The 20,523-nt window shown below is 40.9% G+C and overlaps 1 protein-coding gene across 1 annotated transcript in view; it reads left to right on the top strand.

Moving 5' to 3' along the window:
• The window catches only part of LOC135500179 (syndetin-like), a 33,910-nt gene that overhangs the window by 4,805 nt on the left and 8,582 nt on the right, over positions 1–20,523 (top strand). The window contains exons 8-20 of the mRNA XM_064791426.1: positions 909–1,050; positions 1,650–1,790; positions 2,544–2,670; positions 3,026–3,206; positions 4,641–4,830; positions 5,451–5,642; positions 6,603–6,819; positions 7,276–7,367; positions 8,209–8,235; positions 8,772–8,894; positions 12,735–12,832; positions 13,169–13,424; positions 13,907–14,028. Of these exons, the coding sequence (XP_064647496.1) occupies positions 909–1,050; positions 1,650–1,790; positions 2,544–2,670; positions 3,026–3,206; positions 4,641–4,830; positions 5,451–5,642; positions 6,603–6,819; positions 7,276–7,367; positions 8,209–8,235; positions 8,772–8,894; positions 12,735–12,832; positions 13,169–13,424; positions 13,907–14,028 (1,908 nt within the window). The remainder of the gene's footprint in view (positions 1–908; positions 1,051–1,649; positions 1,791–2,543; positions 2,671–3,025; positions 3,207–4,640; positions 4,831–5,450; positions 5,643–6,602; positions 6,820–7,275; positions 7,368–8,208; positions 8,236–8,771; positions 8,895–12,734; positions 12,833–13,168; positions 13,425–13,906; positions 14,029–20,523) is intronic.

The raw sequence follows: 20,523 nt of genomic DNA on the forward strand, positions 1-20,523 counted from the left end.
ACTATAGAGTGTCAAAAAGCTGCCAGCACATTCAGACACTTCCATTGCATCAGGTAACTATAGTAATGTTCACCGTGCTAAGAATTTGTTCATATTACTCCTCTCAGATTTCTGCCTGAAATTCATGAGAAGCCTTCCCATCCGGTCGTGCCGGCTATAAGGGAAATGGCAGTTGGTTGATGCTTTTGCTGCGAGTGACGTGCTAGGCATGTCATGTGCATGTCACCACATGTCACCACATGTCACCACATGTCACCAAAGCTTTGTGTACCTGGTGCATGCGCAGTTGGAGAGAAGGTGTTTTTTGTGGAGACTAGTTTCGGACAGTCGGTGTTCAGTTTGTGTTCTTGGGACGTTTTCATTCGGGAGTTTTATTTGAGGCAAAGTTATATTTATAAAGTCTTGACACGAATTGCTAAACGGGACATGAGCCTGGCCGGCCAGCATTCATTTAAGGGTTTCATGTTTTATCACGAGGAGACTCGAGACGTGTATTCAGCTGCATGGGTTGCATCATCCGTACATGTTGGAGGTAACGCCCGTGGTTATGGAGACAAAGCAGTAGTGGTTTCCCACAAGACGGAGAGTCGTGTCGTGAGTTTATCGTGACTAAACTGAGCATCTTTTCAACCTTGGCGTGTTAGTGACGTATATAGTACGTCATATATTTCTAAAATTGGAACACATCAGGTCTTGGTGGCTGCCTTTCCATTCCATTCCATTCAATCGAGCGCTCAGTAGCTGCTCATTGAAACCCCAGATTGATTTCTGTGGAGACCGGGATGATGAAAATAATGTAGTCCCAAAAGCGCATTGAGCAGGGAACCTGGAAATGCGCTATATAAGAACTCAATTATTATTATTATATTATTATTATTCCTCACATCAATTCTTTTCTCCCCTTGCAGTGAGCTGAGTTCAAAACTCAAGGACACTTTGGAAATGATTGAAGAGGCGCTGGATGTGGCTCTGTCTAAAACATGTAACAACTTTGATACGCGTCATTACGAGAAGGTCCAGACTGCTTATAGGCTGCTGGGAAAAACACAGGTGAGTTGTCTTGGAAGATTTTGCCATGTCTGGTTAGGTTCCTGTATCTGACCTGCTGGGTAATGGGTTCGATACATTGAGTGATATGAATAAAGACCAGCAAATGCTTTTATCTAAAACTCCATGTACATTTACACTAGGCCTTTCTGTACAAAATTGTAGTAAAAGCATTTACTTGTCTTTATTCATATCACCCCTTGTCTTTCTTCGTGTATCTCCGCAAATGTGTCAAGTTTGATTCAAAAATACCATCATTTCCATCAGAAAAATTCGCCCCTATCCAGCCCCTCGAAAGAATTCAACGAAGGGCTCCAATGAAGAAAGTTGTTTTGACTTGATTTGCTCATCTAATACCTGGAAAATATGTTTTTGCTCGAAGTTAGATTAACCAACCTTTGAAGAATTTGGCCCAGTAATTTTCGTACTGTAGCCCAGTAGGATTTATGGACATTTACTTCTTTAAAAAACCTTTAAGTATACAGCAGTATCAGATGAAGTGTGTCACCACCCCTAAAAACTTGTTGGTAATCGAGGTTTTTACTTGTTTTGGCGCCAAATCTTTGAAAGTTCATCAAAATCGTCTTTATTGTTTGTTGCAGACTGCCATGGACCAGCTGAATATGCACTTTGCTAGCGCCATTCATAACACCGCGTTCACAATCGTCATCGGTTATGTTGAACTCTGCTCAGGGACGGAAGACAGCAACTTTCAGAAAAGACAATATCTGGATTTATGCGAGGTGAGGAGTAATTCTTTAAAGGGTAACTCGTGTCAAATTTCACCACATAATGTTTTAGCTGTTTTTGACAAATGACTACGTCACTTTCTCATCAATCGGTAAGGTTTTCGAATCGAAATGCACATTTTCTAGAAATTAGTGGTTTAATCCCGCCCGGACAGCTCGCTTCAATGCCATTTTCGTTGATGACGTCACAACATGAACATTTTCGCGGTCGCGGTGGTTTACATTCAGCGATTTTATAATAAATCTAATCAAAAAATGGAAAATTTGAGCTTTACATTTGTGATCAAATTTTAAAAACGGACGTATTTCCGCAAAGTTGTAAATCACATCATAGTATCACTTTAAGTAGCCTAAAAGCCTAGTGGTAAACAGCTTATACCATTTGTTTGTACTTCAGTAGTCAACTTCTTGAAAATGATACGCACTACTGCTGTTCCAGCACCTTAGCAAAATTACCATTTTTGCAGATTAAATGATATAATATCAAAAATATGTAAGGCGAGCCAATATATTTTTGATGATACAATAGAACCTGTCTATTAAGGACACCCTCAATGCTGACAAATGCTGTCCTTGTTAGAGAGGTGTCCTTATTAGAGAGGTCAAGTTGAATGGAAGCAACCAATTCGGGACAAAACTAGTGTCCTTAATAGAGAGGGTGTCCTTAATAGAGGGGTGTCCACTAAAGGAGGTTCTACTGTATCTAATGATATTGAGTGTCTAAACCAGTCTCATTTGTATATGCAGCACATCAGTCCGGACTTGTTTACACCATGTCTGATTGACTTGTGCAAGGCATTATGGGAAGTCATGAAGAGTTATTATCAGACGATGTTATGGCATGAAAAACATGACTTGGAGCCGACGGATCAAGGTTCGTTGATATGCATTTATTGGACGGGTATTTGTTGATTTTCGAAAAAAAAGATATCCTGTTATATCTGAAGAATAACACCTCCTACAAGTGAAGAGTGAATGCTGAAGGTGATGAAAAAGAATCATATAGCAAAAAATAACTTGTTGATTGAAAAATTGACAGATCTCTTTGTTAGTTTTTCCTTTTGAAAAAATGTCTGCTAAAACGCTTAACCCGTCTTGGTGGAGAATACTCCCTGGAGAATAAAACCTCCGAGTAGAGACCGAACGCTGGAGAAGAAAAATCATGTTGAAAAAAGCCATTTTATCAATCAAAACTGATCGTTTTATAAAATGAAATTATCTTTCCACAGAGTCTGGCAGCAGCAATGTTGAAGCTGCGTTCAATCGGCGTTACATCAAGCAGAAGCTGGAACATGGTCTTGGGCGGATATGGCAGGATGTCCAGCAAAAAGTTCGACTATATGTGCTTAAGACTGATCTATCATACTTCAAGTTTGACGAGTTTATCAAAGTTTTAGATTTGCTGAATAGGTAAGTAGGGTGGCTACAGACTGGAATCCTGTCCTTGTTGGAGTTTGCGAGTCTTGGATTATGTTTTCAAAGCTTAGATTAAATTAATTAAATTAAATTACCATATTTTATAGTGCCCTATACAGGTAAAACGAGCTCTAAGGCACTTTACATTGGTAAAACACTGGTGTAAAACATAAGAAATTTAAAACAATGGTAATAAAGGAAAATATAAAAACAAAAAACAAAAAAAACTAGAGCACTTTACATTAGTAAAACATTGGTGTAAAACATAAGAAATTTAAAACAATGGTAATAAAGGAAAATATTTTTAAAAAAAACAAAAAAAACTATAGCACTTTACATTAGTAAAACATTGGTGTAAAACATAAGAAATTTAAAACAGTGGTAATAAAGGAAAATATTTAAAAAAAACAAAAAAAAAACTAGAGCACTTTACATTAGTAAAACACTGGTGTAAAACATAAGAAATTTAAAACAATGGTAATGAAGAGAAATATAAAAACTAAGACTTTACCCATTTAAAAAATATTTGGAAAATAAATGAGTTTTGATGGCCCGCATAACATAACATAACATAACATAATTATGAAATATAAAGTCAGTCAATTTCTGATAAGGAAAACCCAGGTTGTGATTGTTGGCTCGGTCATGTAGCTTGGCTTATTGGATGTCCCAAGGTATGTTACTGGAGAACTATACTGCTCGATTGTACGCAACCTATTAAAGGACCACTTGTTTATGAAGACCAGGGTGTCTTGCCCCAGTCGTATAGTTTAAGGAATTGATACAGAACTACCGGTATTGGGTGTCTCACAAAAACCGCCAGGGTGGAGCTAAAATGTGGATCAATATTTTAGCTCCACCCGAGCGGTTTGGATGAGACAATCAACACTGACAGTGAGGTATCAATTTCTATTCTAAAACGTTTCAAATTAAATATCGAATAATGTGGTTTGAAATGCTTTTGAAATGCTTCCACATTTTGCACCAACCCAGGTGTTTATGGTAGCCTAACCATAACCGCTGAATTCAAAACGAGGCTTTGTTTGCGCATAGTGCATTTACACTGTAATGTGCGGTTTATTCTATAAAACCCAGGTGTTTTAGAATTATGTGTCATAATCCATCTGTGAGAATTGTATGCCTCTAGAAAAACGAGTTTAATTCCAACCAGAAAGAAATTCTGTTTGTAAAAATGTCCAGAGTAGTTTCGGGCAGAGGCGGAGTTTTGTATTGTCTTTAACAGTCACCTTAGAAAATCTTCAGACGAGCAACCAGTGGAGACTGGCTCCGTGACTGAATTCTGTCACGCCTTAAACTGGTGTAATGTACAAAGCAGTCACCTCAGAAAGTCCTTTAGGTGGAGCAACCGTTGATTTTGTTGTGAGGTTGCAGCTTGCTTACATTATACTTTAAATTCTCTTTCTTTAGGCTCATAGAAATTGGCGAAGAATTCTGTGGTAGTAAATCCGAGGCTTTACAGGAATCGATACGAACGCAAAGTCTGAACTATTTCAAGAGTTACCACCGGGCGCGGATGGACGAGCTGCGCATGTTCCTGGAGAATGAGGGATGGGAACTCTGTCCGGTCAAATCCAGTTTCGCTACGACTCAGTTGCAGGTATTGTTAAATTGTAAACTCCTAATTCACTCCTGTCAGTAAATATCTTAAAGGGTCAGTATATAGTATTTAAAATCATTTGAAATACAGTTATCCTATAAGACACCAGAGAGATAACTCAAAAGTGATCGAATTTCTGTGCAGAAAAATTACCGTGTAGAATATATCTGCCATGTCGTGGCGCTTTATAATGTAGAACATTCTCAAAGTGCTTTATGTCTATTGCCCGGTCTAAGCTGCTTGAAAAATTTCAGTAGAACTCGGATGACCTGCTAAAACAGCACTTCAACCTGAGCAGGTCTGTCTCTTACCTAAGTGGAGTTAGGCCTATTAGGTAAAGAGACGTGTCTAGAGTCTCACACCGACATTGGGGGTTGAACCAGGGACCTCTTGGTCGCTAGTTTAGAGACCCAAGCTACTCCATCACCGTGGATGTATTTGGCCTGATATCCACTCATGAGTTTCTGGAAAACAAGACCTTTTCACCCCCATATCTCTGTATAGACTCCTCCAAGTAATGCATCAGAAGAGTCCATTTGGGAAAGTTGGGGTGTATTGGTTGGTCTCTCTGGTAGGGTCATTTCGTGTGATTGTTTTAACTTTTCCGTTCTGATTTTCAGGAGTTTCGTTTCTTGCGACATAAGTGTAATAAGATGAGTCCGGCTGGTCAAACCATCTCCTCCCAGTCTGTTGACCCTGAGAAACCGGTCCGGCCAAATTACGGCTATTTCCAAAAATATCTCGATGTCGGGAATCCTTTTGATGTTCAGATCGAGGATGAGGAGACTGAAGACGTTTTGGCGACCAACGGGGTAGGTAAAAACAAAGCGGACATCTCTCTATTAATACAACCTCTCTAGTAAGGACTTTTGATTCATAACTGGTTGTTTCCATTCAATGTGACCTCTCTAATCAGGACATCTCTCTATTAAGGACAACCTCTCTAGTAAGGACACTAGTTTTGATTCCAAACTGGTTGTTTCCATTCAATGTGACCTCTCTAATCAGGACATCTCTCTATTAAGGACAACCTCTCTAGTAAGGACACTAGTTTTGATTCATAACTGGTTGTTTCCATTCAATGTGACCTCTCTAATCAGAACATCTCTCTATTAAGGACAACCTCTCTAGTAAGGACACTAGTTTTGATTCCAAACTGTTTGTTTCCATTCAGTGTGACCTCTGTAATCAGGACACCTCTCTATTAAGGACAGCACTTGTCAGTAACAAGGATGTCCTTAACAGAGAGGTTCGACTGTATTGGACATTGGGGGTGTTCACACAAACCAAACTTATCTAGATTAATCTGGACTGGTCCAGATTGGTCTGCTTTGTAAACGTGTGCCATTGTGATCTGATTTGGTCGGTTTGGTTCACAGTGGTGTAATAGGTGTACCGTACCCTCGCCACTTTTGGTCCACTTTTTTGCATTGTGTTCAAATGGGGCACATAATTTACTTCTTGCAAATTCATGACATTGCGAGCGATGATATCTGGTCTTGTCTGGTTTGGTTTGTTGTGTTTTCTTCAAGGATTTTGCAAATAACCTCGATTTGTAAAAGAAAAGTAAAATTGCAAAACACACTTTTTTGGTCATTTCATGATCCGCCAACATTTTGAAAATATTTTGATTAGAAAACTATGACGACGTCTTTTCTTTTTTTTTGTGGGCAATTTTTATTTTACGCAAACGTGATTTTTCACAAATTGTACAAAAACGAAAACACGAACATTTGGTGTTTTTCACGAATTAAATTTTGATGTAATTTCAGTATGGAGGTGGGCGAGGCCGCCAAAACTCGATGGAAGAGATTGAAAGTGACAGTGATGAGGATGTCCCCGACGAACTGAAACAGGACTTCATTGATGAGAATACGGGTGACACGCCGAGTAGGCCAATGTATCGACGACGGAAACTCAGTAATAAATCTGGTGCAAGGCTCCCTCCAATTATCACCAACACGACTCTCACTCTGCTCAGGCTTTTTGGTTAGTTTGCTGTTGTTTGTTGTTTGTTGTTTGTTTGTTGTAGTTTGTTTTGTTGTTGTTTGTTTGCTCTTTGCTGTTTTTTGTTTGTTTGTTTGTTTGTTTGTTAAGTATCACCAGAAGTGAAGTATCATCTTTACGATACACATGCCCTCTTCCCTCCAAATTTTCGAGCAAAATGAGTAGACCTCTCTATGTGATGTTGCCAGTTCTTATCTTGGTCACGATCAGCCTACTGTTGTCTAGCAAGGTCATGTTCGTCGCCTCTGGCAGTCTCCTTTCACTTAATTTTCAAACTTCTCCTCAGAGCGGGTCGTTGCTGATAGACTCTCATGAAGAGATAACGCCAAAATCTATATCCGTAATAGAAGGAGTGTCCTGCTACAGAGGTGTCTGCTAAGGGAGGTTCCACTGTACTTGTGTAACCAATACCTTATCTATTTCCGTGTTTATTTTCAGGTAAATACATGCAGATGATGAACGTGTTAAAACCCATTGCATTTGATGTGATGATCTGTATGTCAAAGCTATTCGACTACTATCTATACGCTGTAAGTAAACAAAAAAACACCCAAACAGACCTGTGCCTTTTATTGTTATGTTTTTTGTATTAAAGGGACAATATAGGCATTGACAAACGACACAAACAAAGTTAGCTTGCTAAAGTTAGCTCTTTTAAAATGCTAAATGTCACCCCTTCCAGCAAACCCATTTCAAATCTCTGAAACCTCGTACCCATGGCTTGTTCTGATGCAATGCTAATGCTCCCATATACGGAATAAACATCATTGCCCGAGGTTACATCACTAGGGTATGTATTGAGAGCTATTTCACAGTGATACATCGCTGTCCTGTTCGTGATGTGATGTCATGGAATAGGCCCGCTCTGTTCGTGATGTGATGTCATGGAATAGTCCCGCTCTGTTCATGATGTGACGTCATGAAATAGGCCCGCTCTGTTTGTGATGTGACGTCATGAAATAGGCCCGCTCTCTTCATGATGTGACGTCATGAAATAGGCCCGCTCTGTTTGTGATGTGACGTCATGAAATAGGCCCGCTCTGTTCGTGATGTGACGTCATGAAATAGGCCCGCTCTGTTCATGATGTGACGTCATGAAATAGGCCCGTTCTGTTCATGATGTGACGTCATGAAATAGGCCCGCTCTGTTCATGATGTGACGTCATGAAATAGGCCCGCTCTGTTCGTGATGTGATGTCATGGAATAGGCCCGCTCTGTTCATGATGTGACGTCATGGAATAGGCCCGCTCTGTTCATGATGTGACGTCATGAAATAGGCCCGCTCTGTTCATGATGTGCTGCCGTCCCGACCCCGTTACCCATTACATTTCGTTGATGAGTGAGTAACGTGATGTAATGTTCTTCTTCAGGTCTACAGCTTCTTTGCCATTGACGCAGTAAGTCATCTCAAATAATATTGATTCGGGGTTAAAGGGCAAATCCATTCATGTTAATTGTTTTTTCTAGTGGCTCTGGTAAAAAGAAATAAACAATACCGTAGTGCAGTTATCATGCAAGCAAATTTGCTAAAACCTGGCAGGAACTTTTGTATATAGGTCTACACAATGGCGTTGCTGATTTGTTTTTTCCAGAGCATATATCAATGCAATAAGGAGCACCAGATAAGCTTTCTCACAATAGGTGGCTCTGGTGTACTAATGAGTATAGGAAATTGACTTCAAACAAGATCATTGGCAACAACCAACACTGAAAGTGACATAACAATTTCAATTCCCAAACAGGGCATTGAAATGCAACTTTGAGAGAGATTTTTGACTTTTTCGACATTTTGGACCAACACAAGCGATTTTGACAAAAAGCGCTGTGGCTAAAAACAAGTCGGAGTGTATCAACAAGCAAGCTGTCTAAGATTTCCAGAAGATTATCAAAATGATCCTGAATATTTTTTTAAATTGTCATTTCTTCAATTCAGAGCGAATCTTCTGGGCGTTCTTTGGGCAGCCGCTTAAGGACGACGTTAAAACGGATCGAGGATAATCTCATTCTGCTGGAGCCGCAGTTTGGGGCGCCCCCACCTACGGCTGAGGAGATAAGGGTAAGAGTAGTGGTCCAGCTTCATAGCCGAGTGGTTAACACTGCTGGCTACCACGCAAAAGGGCCCGGGTTCGATCGTGGGGAGAACCCAGAGCCTAGTGGTTAACACTGCTGGCTACCACGCAATAGGGCCCGGGTTCGATCGTGGGGTGAACCCAGAGCCTAGTGGTTAACACTGCTGGCTACCACGCAATAGGGCCCGGGTTCGATCGTGGGGAGAACCCAGAGCCTAGTGGTTAACACTGCTGGCTACCACGCAATAGGGCCCGGGTTCGATCGTGGGGAGAACCCAGAGCCTAGTGGTTAACACTGCTGGCTACCACGCAATAGGGCCCGGGTTCGATCGTGGGGAGAACCCAGAGCCTAGTGGTTAACACTGCTGGCTACCACCATAGGGCCCGGGTTCGATCGTGGGGAGAACCAAGGATTGTATTTCTGGATGAACCGGCGTGGCTTTCAAGGGACTAAAATTTCTTGCTCTTTACTGTCCTTGCGAATGAGACTTTAAACCATGGTTCCTTGTATCTGGTGTCCATGCCAGAACCAGTTAAAGACTCCACCAAGTAAGAAACATGAATAGCTTGCGTTGACTCAACCTCTCGCCGTAGTCGGATTCACTAGGCCATTAAACCCAATTGGCGCATAACTGTAGTGGCATGCATAAACGCTCATCCCTCCTTGGAGGAGGAATACTCCCTGGAGAAAAGCACCTCCGAGTGCGGAGCGAATGCTGAAGAAGAAGAGGTACTGCTTTGAGTCCCACAGTTTCACAAAACTTTCGACGTTGTCGTGGTCATAGTCTCTTACCGTGCAACGACAGACCAACCAGGAAGGCATCATAATGCATATAGTGATTTTATTAAATCCAGAAGGCATGAGCCTCAGTTAAAAATACACAATAAAATTTCAATACAAAACATATGTTTTGTGATACTAATAGATGGCACTACCTGTTGGAGTCAATAAAGTATTGCTAAAAGAACTTGATGTTTCCACAACTGCTGAAAAAGGTTGGCATAATCCTCTGATTGGATATGTAACCATCTCAAATAAACCAATGTTAGGCTACACCAATTATTATATCTGTGTAGCGGGCAGATTTGCCAAAAATCAATTGTACTTGTAGGTGGGAGGAATAAAAATAAAAATAACAACTTGGCCTGAATAAAATTAAAATAATAAAAGTTCTCTGTCATCAGAATGAATATTAGGGCGAGAAATATTCCAAATTTTTTTTCTAAAAATGGCAAAACCAATGTAGGAGGGCCCGCTATACAGATAAATAATTGGCGTGGCCTCAAATATGACATATAACACTTGTTGTTTCAAAAAATGTGCACACGTCGAACAGAATGACGAAAAAACCTTGTTACACATGAATTTGTCTGTCACATGCGGGTGATGAAAAACTGTAAACACTCTTTCAAATTATGAAAAACTACGTGAAAAGTGAAACATTTCCTCTGCTGAGGGCATCATTGGCAAGCATGTCGGCGACAGATTGCGCATAACCAATAGTTACCTGGTTGTTTTTGACATGACTGCCCGACAGTTCATCACGTGGGGGTGACCCTGAAAACATCTGAAATCATCCTAAAAATGATGTTGTCGTTTATCATCGTCATTTTGTTTGTTGTGTGCGCTTGGTTTAACTGACAGCTAGGTCTCAAAACACACTGCTCCAACAAATATTGAATGCAATATTATACAGACCAATTTTTTAATTTGAATTAATAAGAATATGACAACCTGATAATGAATTCAAGAAAAATGACATTGTCATAACTTCTGTATCAACAACTGATTGATGAGAATTTACAACTCGCGGCTAAAACTGCAAAATATTCGCGCCAATTTAGTTTTGCAATTTGCGAACATTTCTTAGACATTCAAACTTTTCATGAAAATATTTTGGGGGACTGCGCAACTAACTCTTGTTTTTCCACTCAAGAAATACATTTTCTTAATGTTTATTTCCACTTATCATTGGTATTTGCAAATCTGCCACCAGCCCATATAATAGGTTTACATTTTATCAACTCAGCTATATCCATACAATAGATTGACTTTTGATCAACTCTACTATATCCCTTGAATAGGTTTACATTTTATCAACTCAGCTATATCCATACAATAGGTTGACTTTTGATCAACTCTACTATATCCCTTGAATAGGTTTACATTTTATCAACTCAGCTATATCCATACAATAGGTTGACTTTTGATCAACTCTACTATATCCATTGAAAAGGTTCACATTTTATCAACTCAGCTATATCCATACAATAGATTGACTTTTGATCAACTCTACTATATCCCTTGAAAAGGTTCACATATTATCAACTCAGCTATATCCATACAATAGATTGACTTTTGATCAACTCTACTATATCCCTTGAAAAGGTTCAAATTTTATCAACTCAGCTATATCCATACAATAGGTTGACTTTTGATCAACTCTACTATATCCCTTGAAAAGGTTCAAATTTTATCAACTCAGCTATATCCATACAATAGGTTGACTTTTGATCAACGCTACTATATCCCTTGAATAGGTTTACATTTTATCAACTCAGCTATATCCATACAATAGGTTGACTTTTGATCAACTCTACTATATCCCTTGAATAGGTTTACATTTTATCAACTCAGCTATATCCATACAATAGGTTGACTTTTGATCAACTCTACTATATCCCTTGAAAAGGTTCACATTTTATCAACTCAGCTATATCCCATACAATAGGTTGACTTTTGATCAACTCTACTATATCCCTTGAATAGGTTCACATTTTATCAACTCAGCTATATCCCATACAATAGGTTGACTTTGATCAACTCTACTACATCCCTTGAATAGGTTTACATTTCATCAACTCAGCTATATCCATACAATAGGTTGACTTTTGATCAACTCTACTATATCCCTTGAAAAGGTTCAAATTTTATCAACTCAGCTATATCCATACAATAGGTTGACTTTTGATCAACTCTACTATATCCCTTGAATAGGTTTACATTTTATCAACTCAGCTATATCCATACAATAGGTTGACTTTCGATCAACTCTTCTATATCCCTTGAATAGGTTTACATTTTATCAACTCAGCTATATCCATACAATAGGTTGACATTTTATCAACTCAGCTATATCCATACAATAGGTTGATTATTCAAATTCAAAGTAAAGACAATAAACGGTCATAAGACATTAAAATCAAGATGCACCCGAGTTGAATGAGGCGTTGTTTACATTATCATAGACTCCTCAGAGCCAATCTTACAGTGCACAAATAGTGAGAGCTTCGGAATGATATAACATAACTGTAATACATAGAATAATATCATCATCATCATAATCATCATTATCATCATCATGGGGGACTCATGAAACACCCATGAGTCAATAAATACACATGACAGTGCATTGCAGTCCAGAGTGAGGCAAAGACACTGCAATGCACTGCCTATCATGTGTCAGCACATGGTTCGGGCCTACTCAAAAACAGAAACACACTTTTGCAGCATTTTTGGGCTCAAAGTTACAAATAAAAGACATTTCAGAGCGATTTTTCAAATTCAATCAACATATAAAGGAATACATGGTCAGTGTAGTACAGTAGCACCTCGCTGTACTGTCAAGGACATCCTCGCGACTGCCAAGTGCTGTCTTTGATAGAAAAGTATCCTGATTAGAGAGGTCAAATTATATGGAAACTGCCACTTTGGCACCAAAACTAGTGTCCTTTATAGAGAGGTTGTCGTTTTTACAGAGGTGTCCGCTGTAAAATAAGGAATAGCAATAAGCCTAGTCACAATTCTCTTTTTGATATTGTTTCAGAGTAAAGTGGCACACCCCCACCTCTCTCCCATTGTTGACCTGACAAGTGCTGAAGGAATGCATGGGTTGGGAGAGAGAATCATTGCTGTTGAATCACTGTGAGTATTTTCAAAAAGATTGGCCAAATATCCATAAACTTTGTTTCCAATTGAAAGTAGGGAGCAAGGGTTGCTGGGAGTATCAAGGCTAAGATTGTATCTGTTATATTACAACTTTTTCCAGGCTTTTACGAGTGTTCAAATCCTTTTTATCAAGCCATAGCCATTTTATTTTGCAGTTTTTGAAATTGCATCGCAAAGCGTTTCAAAAAACAGTAATTTCAACTAGATTTTCTTTTTCGGCCCAGATATTTCACAGTTATCTCTAAAACTAAAATACACTTGAACATTTCAGGGGTTACAGTATGTTGGTGATCCTCTGTTACTTTTTTTCAGCGTATTTTTGGCGGACCAATTCCAGTTCCTGCAGCCGCACCTCGAGGGGATGATTCCCCAGAACAAGAAGGCGTTCCTACAACAGTTCTATTCGCAGACGGTCGGCGTCACGCCCGAACTCCGCCAACCGGTTTACACAGCCGTTGCAGCACGGTCGATTGATTATGATCAGCTAATTCAACTGATGGCGAGCGTCCGATGGGACATAAAGGACATCATGTCGCAACACAGTACATATGTCGATCAGGTTTTACGAGTGAGTTGATTCACCTGTGGAATCAGTAACAAGCTCTGCGAGGGTCTTCCACCTCGCAGAGGCAAGGCTAGCCACCTCACTGAGGAAGTCCACCCATGCCATATTTATATTAGTTAACACTATAAGTGTTCAGTATTTTCGAAGTTTTAAATTCTCAAATACAGTGGAACCTCCCTTAGCGGACACCTCTCTATTAAGGACACTCTCTCTATTAAGGAGACTTGTTTCGGTCCAAAATTGGTGGTTTCCCTTCAATTTGACCCCTATAATGATGAAACCTCTCTATCAAGGACAGCAGTTCTCAGTCCTGAGGGTGTCCGTAATAGAGAGGTTCCACTGTAGTTTCAGCTTTTATCCATTCTCTCTAATTGCGTCAACCACTTACTTCGCAAAAGCAGGTTACATTTGAATGTGTGAACTTTCGTTGGGCTGGTGATAATGTTCCCCAATTAGTTTTGCTTAATTTTTGTTCCTTATTCCAGGATTTCCACATTTTTGCCATGAAGTTGGACAACTTGTCGAAAAGGGTACCGATGCCCTTCGTTGTTTCATGCTGTCTCTGGGAGCTGTGTATCACGCTCGCGAATACCACCTTTGTTGAAGGGTAAGTTATCAAGTGGAGAATATTCAGGCCTTTCAGTTATATTGAGTTCACAGTATGTGGTAACTACGAATAGAAAATCTGAATGAAATAACTGTTACAAGCTTACATAAACAAATTAAATGCCAAAGTGTGTCATTTTACTTTAGCGCGCCACAACAATATTGGGCAAACATTTCCAGCTTTATTGTAACTTCACAACTGCAGAGATTAACCCTTTCGCTGTGGAAGTTTCTTTTGACCAGCGCTGCCATGTGCTGACAGTTGATACCAATAATGAACAGTGGAGCTTACTTTTAGCGAACAGTCAAAACTATTCAAACATTTTTCGCCATCTGTACTATTAGGATGAAACTAATCCTCCTCAAATGCGTTGGGAGAGAAAGTGCTGGTGAATTGATATTTTGGTAGGGCATGACGTGCTATGCCTGTCACCTGACTAATATAAGACCAAGTGTCATGACATGCTGTGCTTGCATCCACGGCAAAAGTAGAGTTCAGCCCTCTTTAAAAAATAAACTTGCAACACTGCACCAAAAACAAAAAGAATCTGGAACCGGAACTTAAACTTAACGTCACAGAAAGCACAGTAAAACAAACAGTTTTCTGTTGCACAACTCAAGTTTCAAATAAATGACTTAACTACCGCTCATGACAACAAAACTTAGAAATAATACAGGAAGCGTTACGAATATAAACAGTCATTTTGCAAATACATTACATAGAATTCATGAAATAGACAAGCGCAACACAAAAAATACCGAGTCAGACAGCACATTCTTATCAAACTAGCACCTCGAGCTTCGAAAAAATTTAAAGCTCAACTCGACTGCGGAAAATCGTGACATTTTTGGAGGTGTATTTTTTCTGGAGATTTTAGTGATGCTTAGACAAACGCTGACTTGAAGGCGCAAAACTTTCAACTATAATTCGATCATTACAGGCTTACGTTGTTTGTTTTCTTTATTGGTTATTTCCATGAAATCGACACACGCCGCCTGAGAAAATTGGCCTTATTTAGCAGATTTGTGATGGTTGAAACAATACACATATCTCTCAGTATTCTCATATGACAAACTGAGGACACACATAATCAACATGCAGCGTTTGGGAAAATTGATACACACACTAATTGCATACAGATGGATTGGTGTCACCTGGTGTTAGAAATAGGAAACAGATGCAGTTGGACAAATAGTAAATATAATTGAACAACAGAAACAACGTGATATTTAGTCTATCACCAAGTGAAATGAGCTAATTTACCGACTTTTTGAAGCGTTTTACTACACCAAGTGGCCCATGCCGCCTCCCCAATGGCTGCATCTCCCAAGTGGCCCATGCCTCCTCCCCAATGGCTGCATCTCTCAAGTGGCCCATGCCGCCTCCCCAATGGCTGCATCTCCCAAGTGGCCCATGCCGCCTCCCCAATGGCTGCATCTCTCAAGTGGCCCATGCCTCCTCCCCAATGGCTGCATCCCCCAAGTGGCCCATGCCTCCTCCCCAATGGCTGCATCTCCCAAGCGGCCTATGCCTACACTCAAATGACTGCATTTCCCCAATGGCTGCATCTCCCCAATGGCTGCATCTCCCCAATGGCTGCATCTCCCAAGTGGCCCATGCCTCCACTCAAATGACTGCATCCCCCCAATGGCTGCATCTCCCAAGTGGCCCATGCCTCCACTCAAATGACTGCATCCCCCCAATGGCTGCATCTCCCAAGTGGCCTATGCCTCCACTCAAATGGCTGCATCTCCCCAATGGCTGCATCTCCCAAGTGGCCTATGCCTCCACTCAAATGGCTGCATCCCCCCAATGGCTGCATCCCCCCAATGGCTGCATCCCCCCAATGGCTGCATCTCCCAAGTGGCCCATGCCTCCTCCCCAATGGCTGAATCTCTCAAATGGCTGCATCTCCCAAGGTCATGGTGTGAAATTTCTCAGTACACTTTTACATACAGAGTTTCTCTTACAGTAAATTGAAACCCTTTCTTCTAGAGGCATGACATTTTCACAGATGAATAAATGATACATAAGTGAAATGATTGGCAAAAAAAATCATCGCGTCAACGTAAATGAGTGGTCTTGTATTAAAATACATTGTGTTACATGTAGTTCAAGCATTGTACTAGGTCCCAGGTAGTGTACTGGGGACTGAAAAAACGTGACGTAGCCGAAAATCACCAACTGAGTGCTGACAAGATTTGTCCAACTTGTTACTTCACCTAGTGACTCTGCCTCCTCACTTCTCCAATGCCAGTGGCTCCACCGCGCAATTATTAGGACAATACTCAAAACATGCAGCATGTAACCATCATAACTAACTAACAACTTAATCCAGGATTTGGCTGACAGAGCTAGCATCAGGACAAATGCCCCCCCCCCTCAAGATTGCGTTTTCTGATATTTGGGGCCATTTTAAGAATGCTTGAGTTCTCGGAACTTCCTTCAACCTTACTGTCCTGGTTTAAAGGCAGCGATAGAATTTCTAATACTGTTGCGTCATTCGGATCCAAATCCAGGCGACATGGTGGTTTGCCGAGGTTTGCATTCACATTTCTTGGTGGCTCTTGGTTCAGTTCCTCCTTGTAAAGTCCACCAACAAAGGCCTTCATGTGTGCTGCCACCTTGTGAGATTTAGCTGCATTAATGTTAACCCCTTGTAGCAGGTTGACCTTGGGCATCCAGAATATTGGGATGGATCCGCATGAGAGATAGTACTCTAGCTGAGAGTACAGTATGTAGGCCATCTCGACCAGGGGGCGCTCATGGTGAAGGAAGTCTTCCACGTTGTGCATAAAGACAGTTTTCAGAAGATAACTTGTGAGAAATTTGTCGACAAAATGTAACATGCCGTCATCTTTCACGACAACTTGACAAACGACCGGATCCCTGAGACATTTTGCCAAGATGTAGGCATTCTTTACCCTGGGTTGTAAGTCCTTGATGTGCGCGACCTCAAGCTGAGAAAATGTGACACGGTAGAGTCTCTCACGTTCAGCTTCTTTAAAAGTCTTCCCGAATGAGCTATTTTGATGTGGAGGTCTTACAACCAACTGGTAGCCCTGTTTCTTGAGGTCATCATATCCCATCATCCAGGTTTTCTTAATGGCATCATCCGGCCAGTTATTTACTTGAAGCACGGGTACAAGGTCTATCGACACCACCAGACTGCGCTGTTCGTCCTCCTTCCATCTCAATTGGATGACCGTGCTTGCACTGCCACCACCAGTAACAGCTGAGGGGATTGAAACGATCATGTCATCACTTGAATCAATGCGAGACCAGAAAAAAGAATGACCCAACCTACTGCTATCAAAAAAAGACCATCCGTCACACCTTCTGTAACCATGGCCAACTTCTGTAATGTTACTTGTGGGAATATAACCTTTGCTGACTGTGAAGTCAAATTCATCAGGGAATCCCACCTTGGTTAATTCGGCTGAACCTCCAGTGAGTGTCACAATCCATGAGAGTTTAGCAAGGATCGCCCTAATTTTGGTGTCAATGGTTTCGTTCAGCTCATTCAGTTTATCCTGATTTAGGCTCTGGACCAAACCCAAACCTGGGAATTTGATCAATCTGGAAGTGGAAATTCTTTTCCTCTCTTCTACTTCATGCGGTGAAAGGGCCATCCTGAAGATGTCCCAGTTAATGTCTTCACTAAAAGAAAGATTGTGGTGATCCCTCAAATCCTCTGCATGTTGGTTTAATCCAGCAATCAGGAGATACTTGTAAATATCAATAGATCCACTTTGAGATAAACATTGTGCAAGTTCGACATTGCTTAGGAAAGACAATGTTGCACCCAATGAGTGGAGCATTCGGACACATTCAAAATGACTATGTGAGATAGCTGTGGCTAAAGGAGACTGTCCGTTTTGACCTACATAGTCTAAACCTGGTGTTTTGTTCATTTTCGCAAGAAAAATTACAACCTCTTTCTGTCCATATCCCGCTGCCAGCAGTAACCATCTTTCAATGGTTTTCTTAAGGTCGGCTTCATCAGTGATATTTTTCAAAAAGTATTCAATGACATTAATCTGTCCGTGTATCACACAGTTGTCCCGAGAAGAAAATCCATCATTATCCTTACTCGCGATGTCTGTGCCATGTTCAATTAGAATCTGGACAATTTCTGTTTGACCTACTGTTGCCGCTTGGTTTAACGGAGATTTCCCCTTGTTATCTTTACTCTCTATATCAGCTCTCTGTTGGTGCAATGTCTCCATCGAGTTTTCACTTGCCTCGGTCATTTCACCTCTTTCTAAAAGAAGTTTCACAACACCCCCATGTCCATTAGATGATGCAATCCAAAGGGGAGAATACCCACCATCTGTATTACTCTCTATCAGTGCTCCTCTGTCTAGGAGGAGTTTCACAACACTCTCATGTCCATTACATGATGCAACCAAAAGGGGAGAAACCCCTTCATCTGATTTACTCTCTATTAGTGCTCCTCTGTCTAGGAGGAGTTTCACAACACTCTCATGTCCATTATGTGATGCAGTCCAAAGGGGAGAATTCCCTTTTTTTGATTTACTCTCTATCAGTGCTCCTCTGTCTAGGAGGAGTTTCACAACACTCTCATGTCCATTATATGATGCAGCCCAAAGGGGAGAACACCCATCAACTGATTTACTCTCTATCAGTGCTCCTCTGTCTAGGAGGAGTTTCACAACACTCTCATATCCATTAAATGATGCAGCCAAAAGGGGAGATTGCCCATTATCTGATTTACTCTCTATTAGTGCTCCTCTGTCTAGGAGGAGTTTCACAACACTCTCATATCCATTAAATGATGCAGCCAAAAGGGGAGATTGCCCATTATCTGATTTACTCTCTATCAGTGCTCCTCTGTCTAGGAGGAGTTTCACAACACTCTCATATCCATTAAATGATGCAGCCAAAAGGGGAGATTGCCCATTATCTGATTTACTCTCTATTAGTGCTCCTCTGTCTAGGAGGAGTTTCACAACACTCTCATGTCCATTATATGATGCAGCCCAAAGGGGAGATTGCCCATTATCTGATTTACTCTCTATCAGTGCTCCTCTGTCTAGGAGGAGTTTCACAACACTCTCATGTCCATTATCTGATGCAGTCCAAAGGGGAGATTGCCCATTATCTGATTTACTCTCTATTAGTGCTCCTCTGTCTAGGAGGAGTTTCACAACACTCTCATGTCCATTATATGATGCAGCCCAAAGGGGAGATTGCCCATTATCTGATTTACTCTCTATTAGTGCTCCTCTGTCTAGGAGGAGTTTCACAACACTCTCATGTCCATTACATGATGCAGGCCAAAGGGGAAAAGTCCCTTTATCTGATTTACTCTCTATCAGTGCTCCTCTGTCTAGGAGCAGTTTCACAACACTCTCATGTCCATTATATGAAGCAGCCCAAAGGGGAGATTTCCATTTATCTGATTTACTCTCTATCAGTGCTCCTCTGTCTAGGAGGAGTCTCACAACACTCTCCTGTCCATTACGTGATGCAGCCAAAAGGGGAGAAGTCCCATTATTTGATTTACTCTCTATTAGTGCTCCTCTGTCTAGGAGCAGTTTCGCTACACTCTCATGTCCATTATGTGATGCAACCCAAAGGGGAGAAAACCCATCACCAAATTTAACCTCAAGCGATAGACCAAATATATAGAGAATTTCTACGACTGTGTGATATCCCGTCGATGATGCAGTATAAAGGATCAAGTACCGGATCAGGTACAGGAACAGGAACAGGTACAGGAACAAAGTCAAAATGAACCAGATAATGGACAAAAAGGCCAATTTAAAATCAGCCTCCATGAACCAGACCGAGACCGAGACCGCGACCCAGACCACGACCGAGACCACGGTCAAGACCACGCTCCAGAGCCTAAAACGGACCCTGACCGCCTCCCATCCATCATCATCCATTGCATCAGTCACTGTTTTTCTCCTTCACATCTATGACGACATCTCATTCAATGTCCGTAGGCTTTTTATCAAACAGGAATTAATTATCAGTGTCAGAAGCCTTCTTTGGCTTGCGAGTTGTGTAATTCGGTGCCGGGTAAATGAAATATATATATATATCCTTCTGTGGTTAAAGTGGGCTTTACCAGGTCTTCCTTCACAATCTTGAACTTGAGGCCAGCTCAGCTCTGTAAATCAAATAATTACAAAACCTAACAAATTTGTTTATTTATTTTTTTCAGGTAAAGATTAGAGATTTAATCCATGCTTGCTTTTTGGCTCGCCGTAGGGGAGTCTATACAATACCGCAGTGTCCGTCGTCCGTCGTCGTCTGTCGTCGTCCGTCGTCGTCGTCGTATCCTGTTTAAAAAACAGTGGCACGTTTCTTAACCGCTAAGCCTATGAAATTGTAACTTTGTACACAGGACTCCCTTGGTCAGATGACCTGTGACACTAAATTTCGGTCCGATCTGATTCTTAATTTGGCCACCAGGGGGCCGAATGTAGATATCTAAAAAGTGTGATATCTCGCTTATTAATG

This window comes from Lineus longissimus, chromosome 16 (genome assembly GCF_910592395.1).
Source record: "Lineus longissimus chromosome 16, tnLinLong1.2, whole genome shotgun sequence".
NCBI classification, from domain to species: domain Eukaryota; kingdom Metazoa; phylum Nemertea; class Pilidiophora; order Heteronemertea; family Lineidae; genus Lineus; species Lineus longissimus.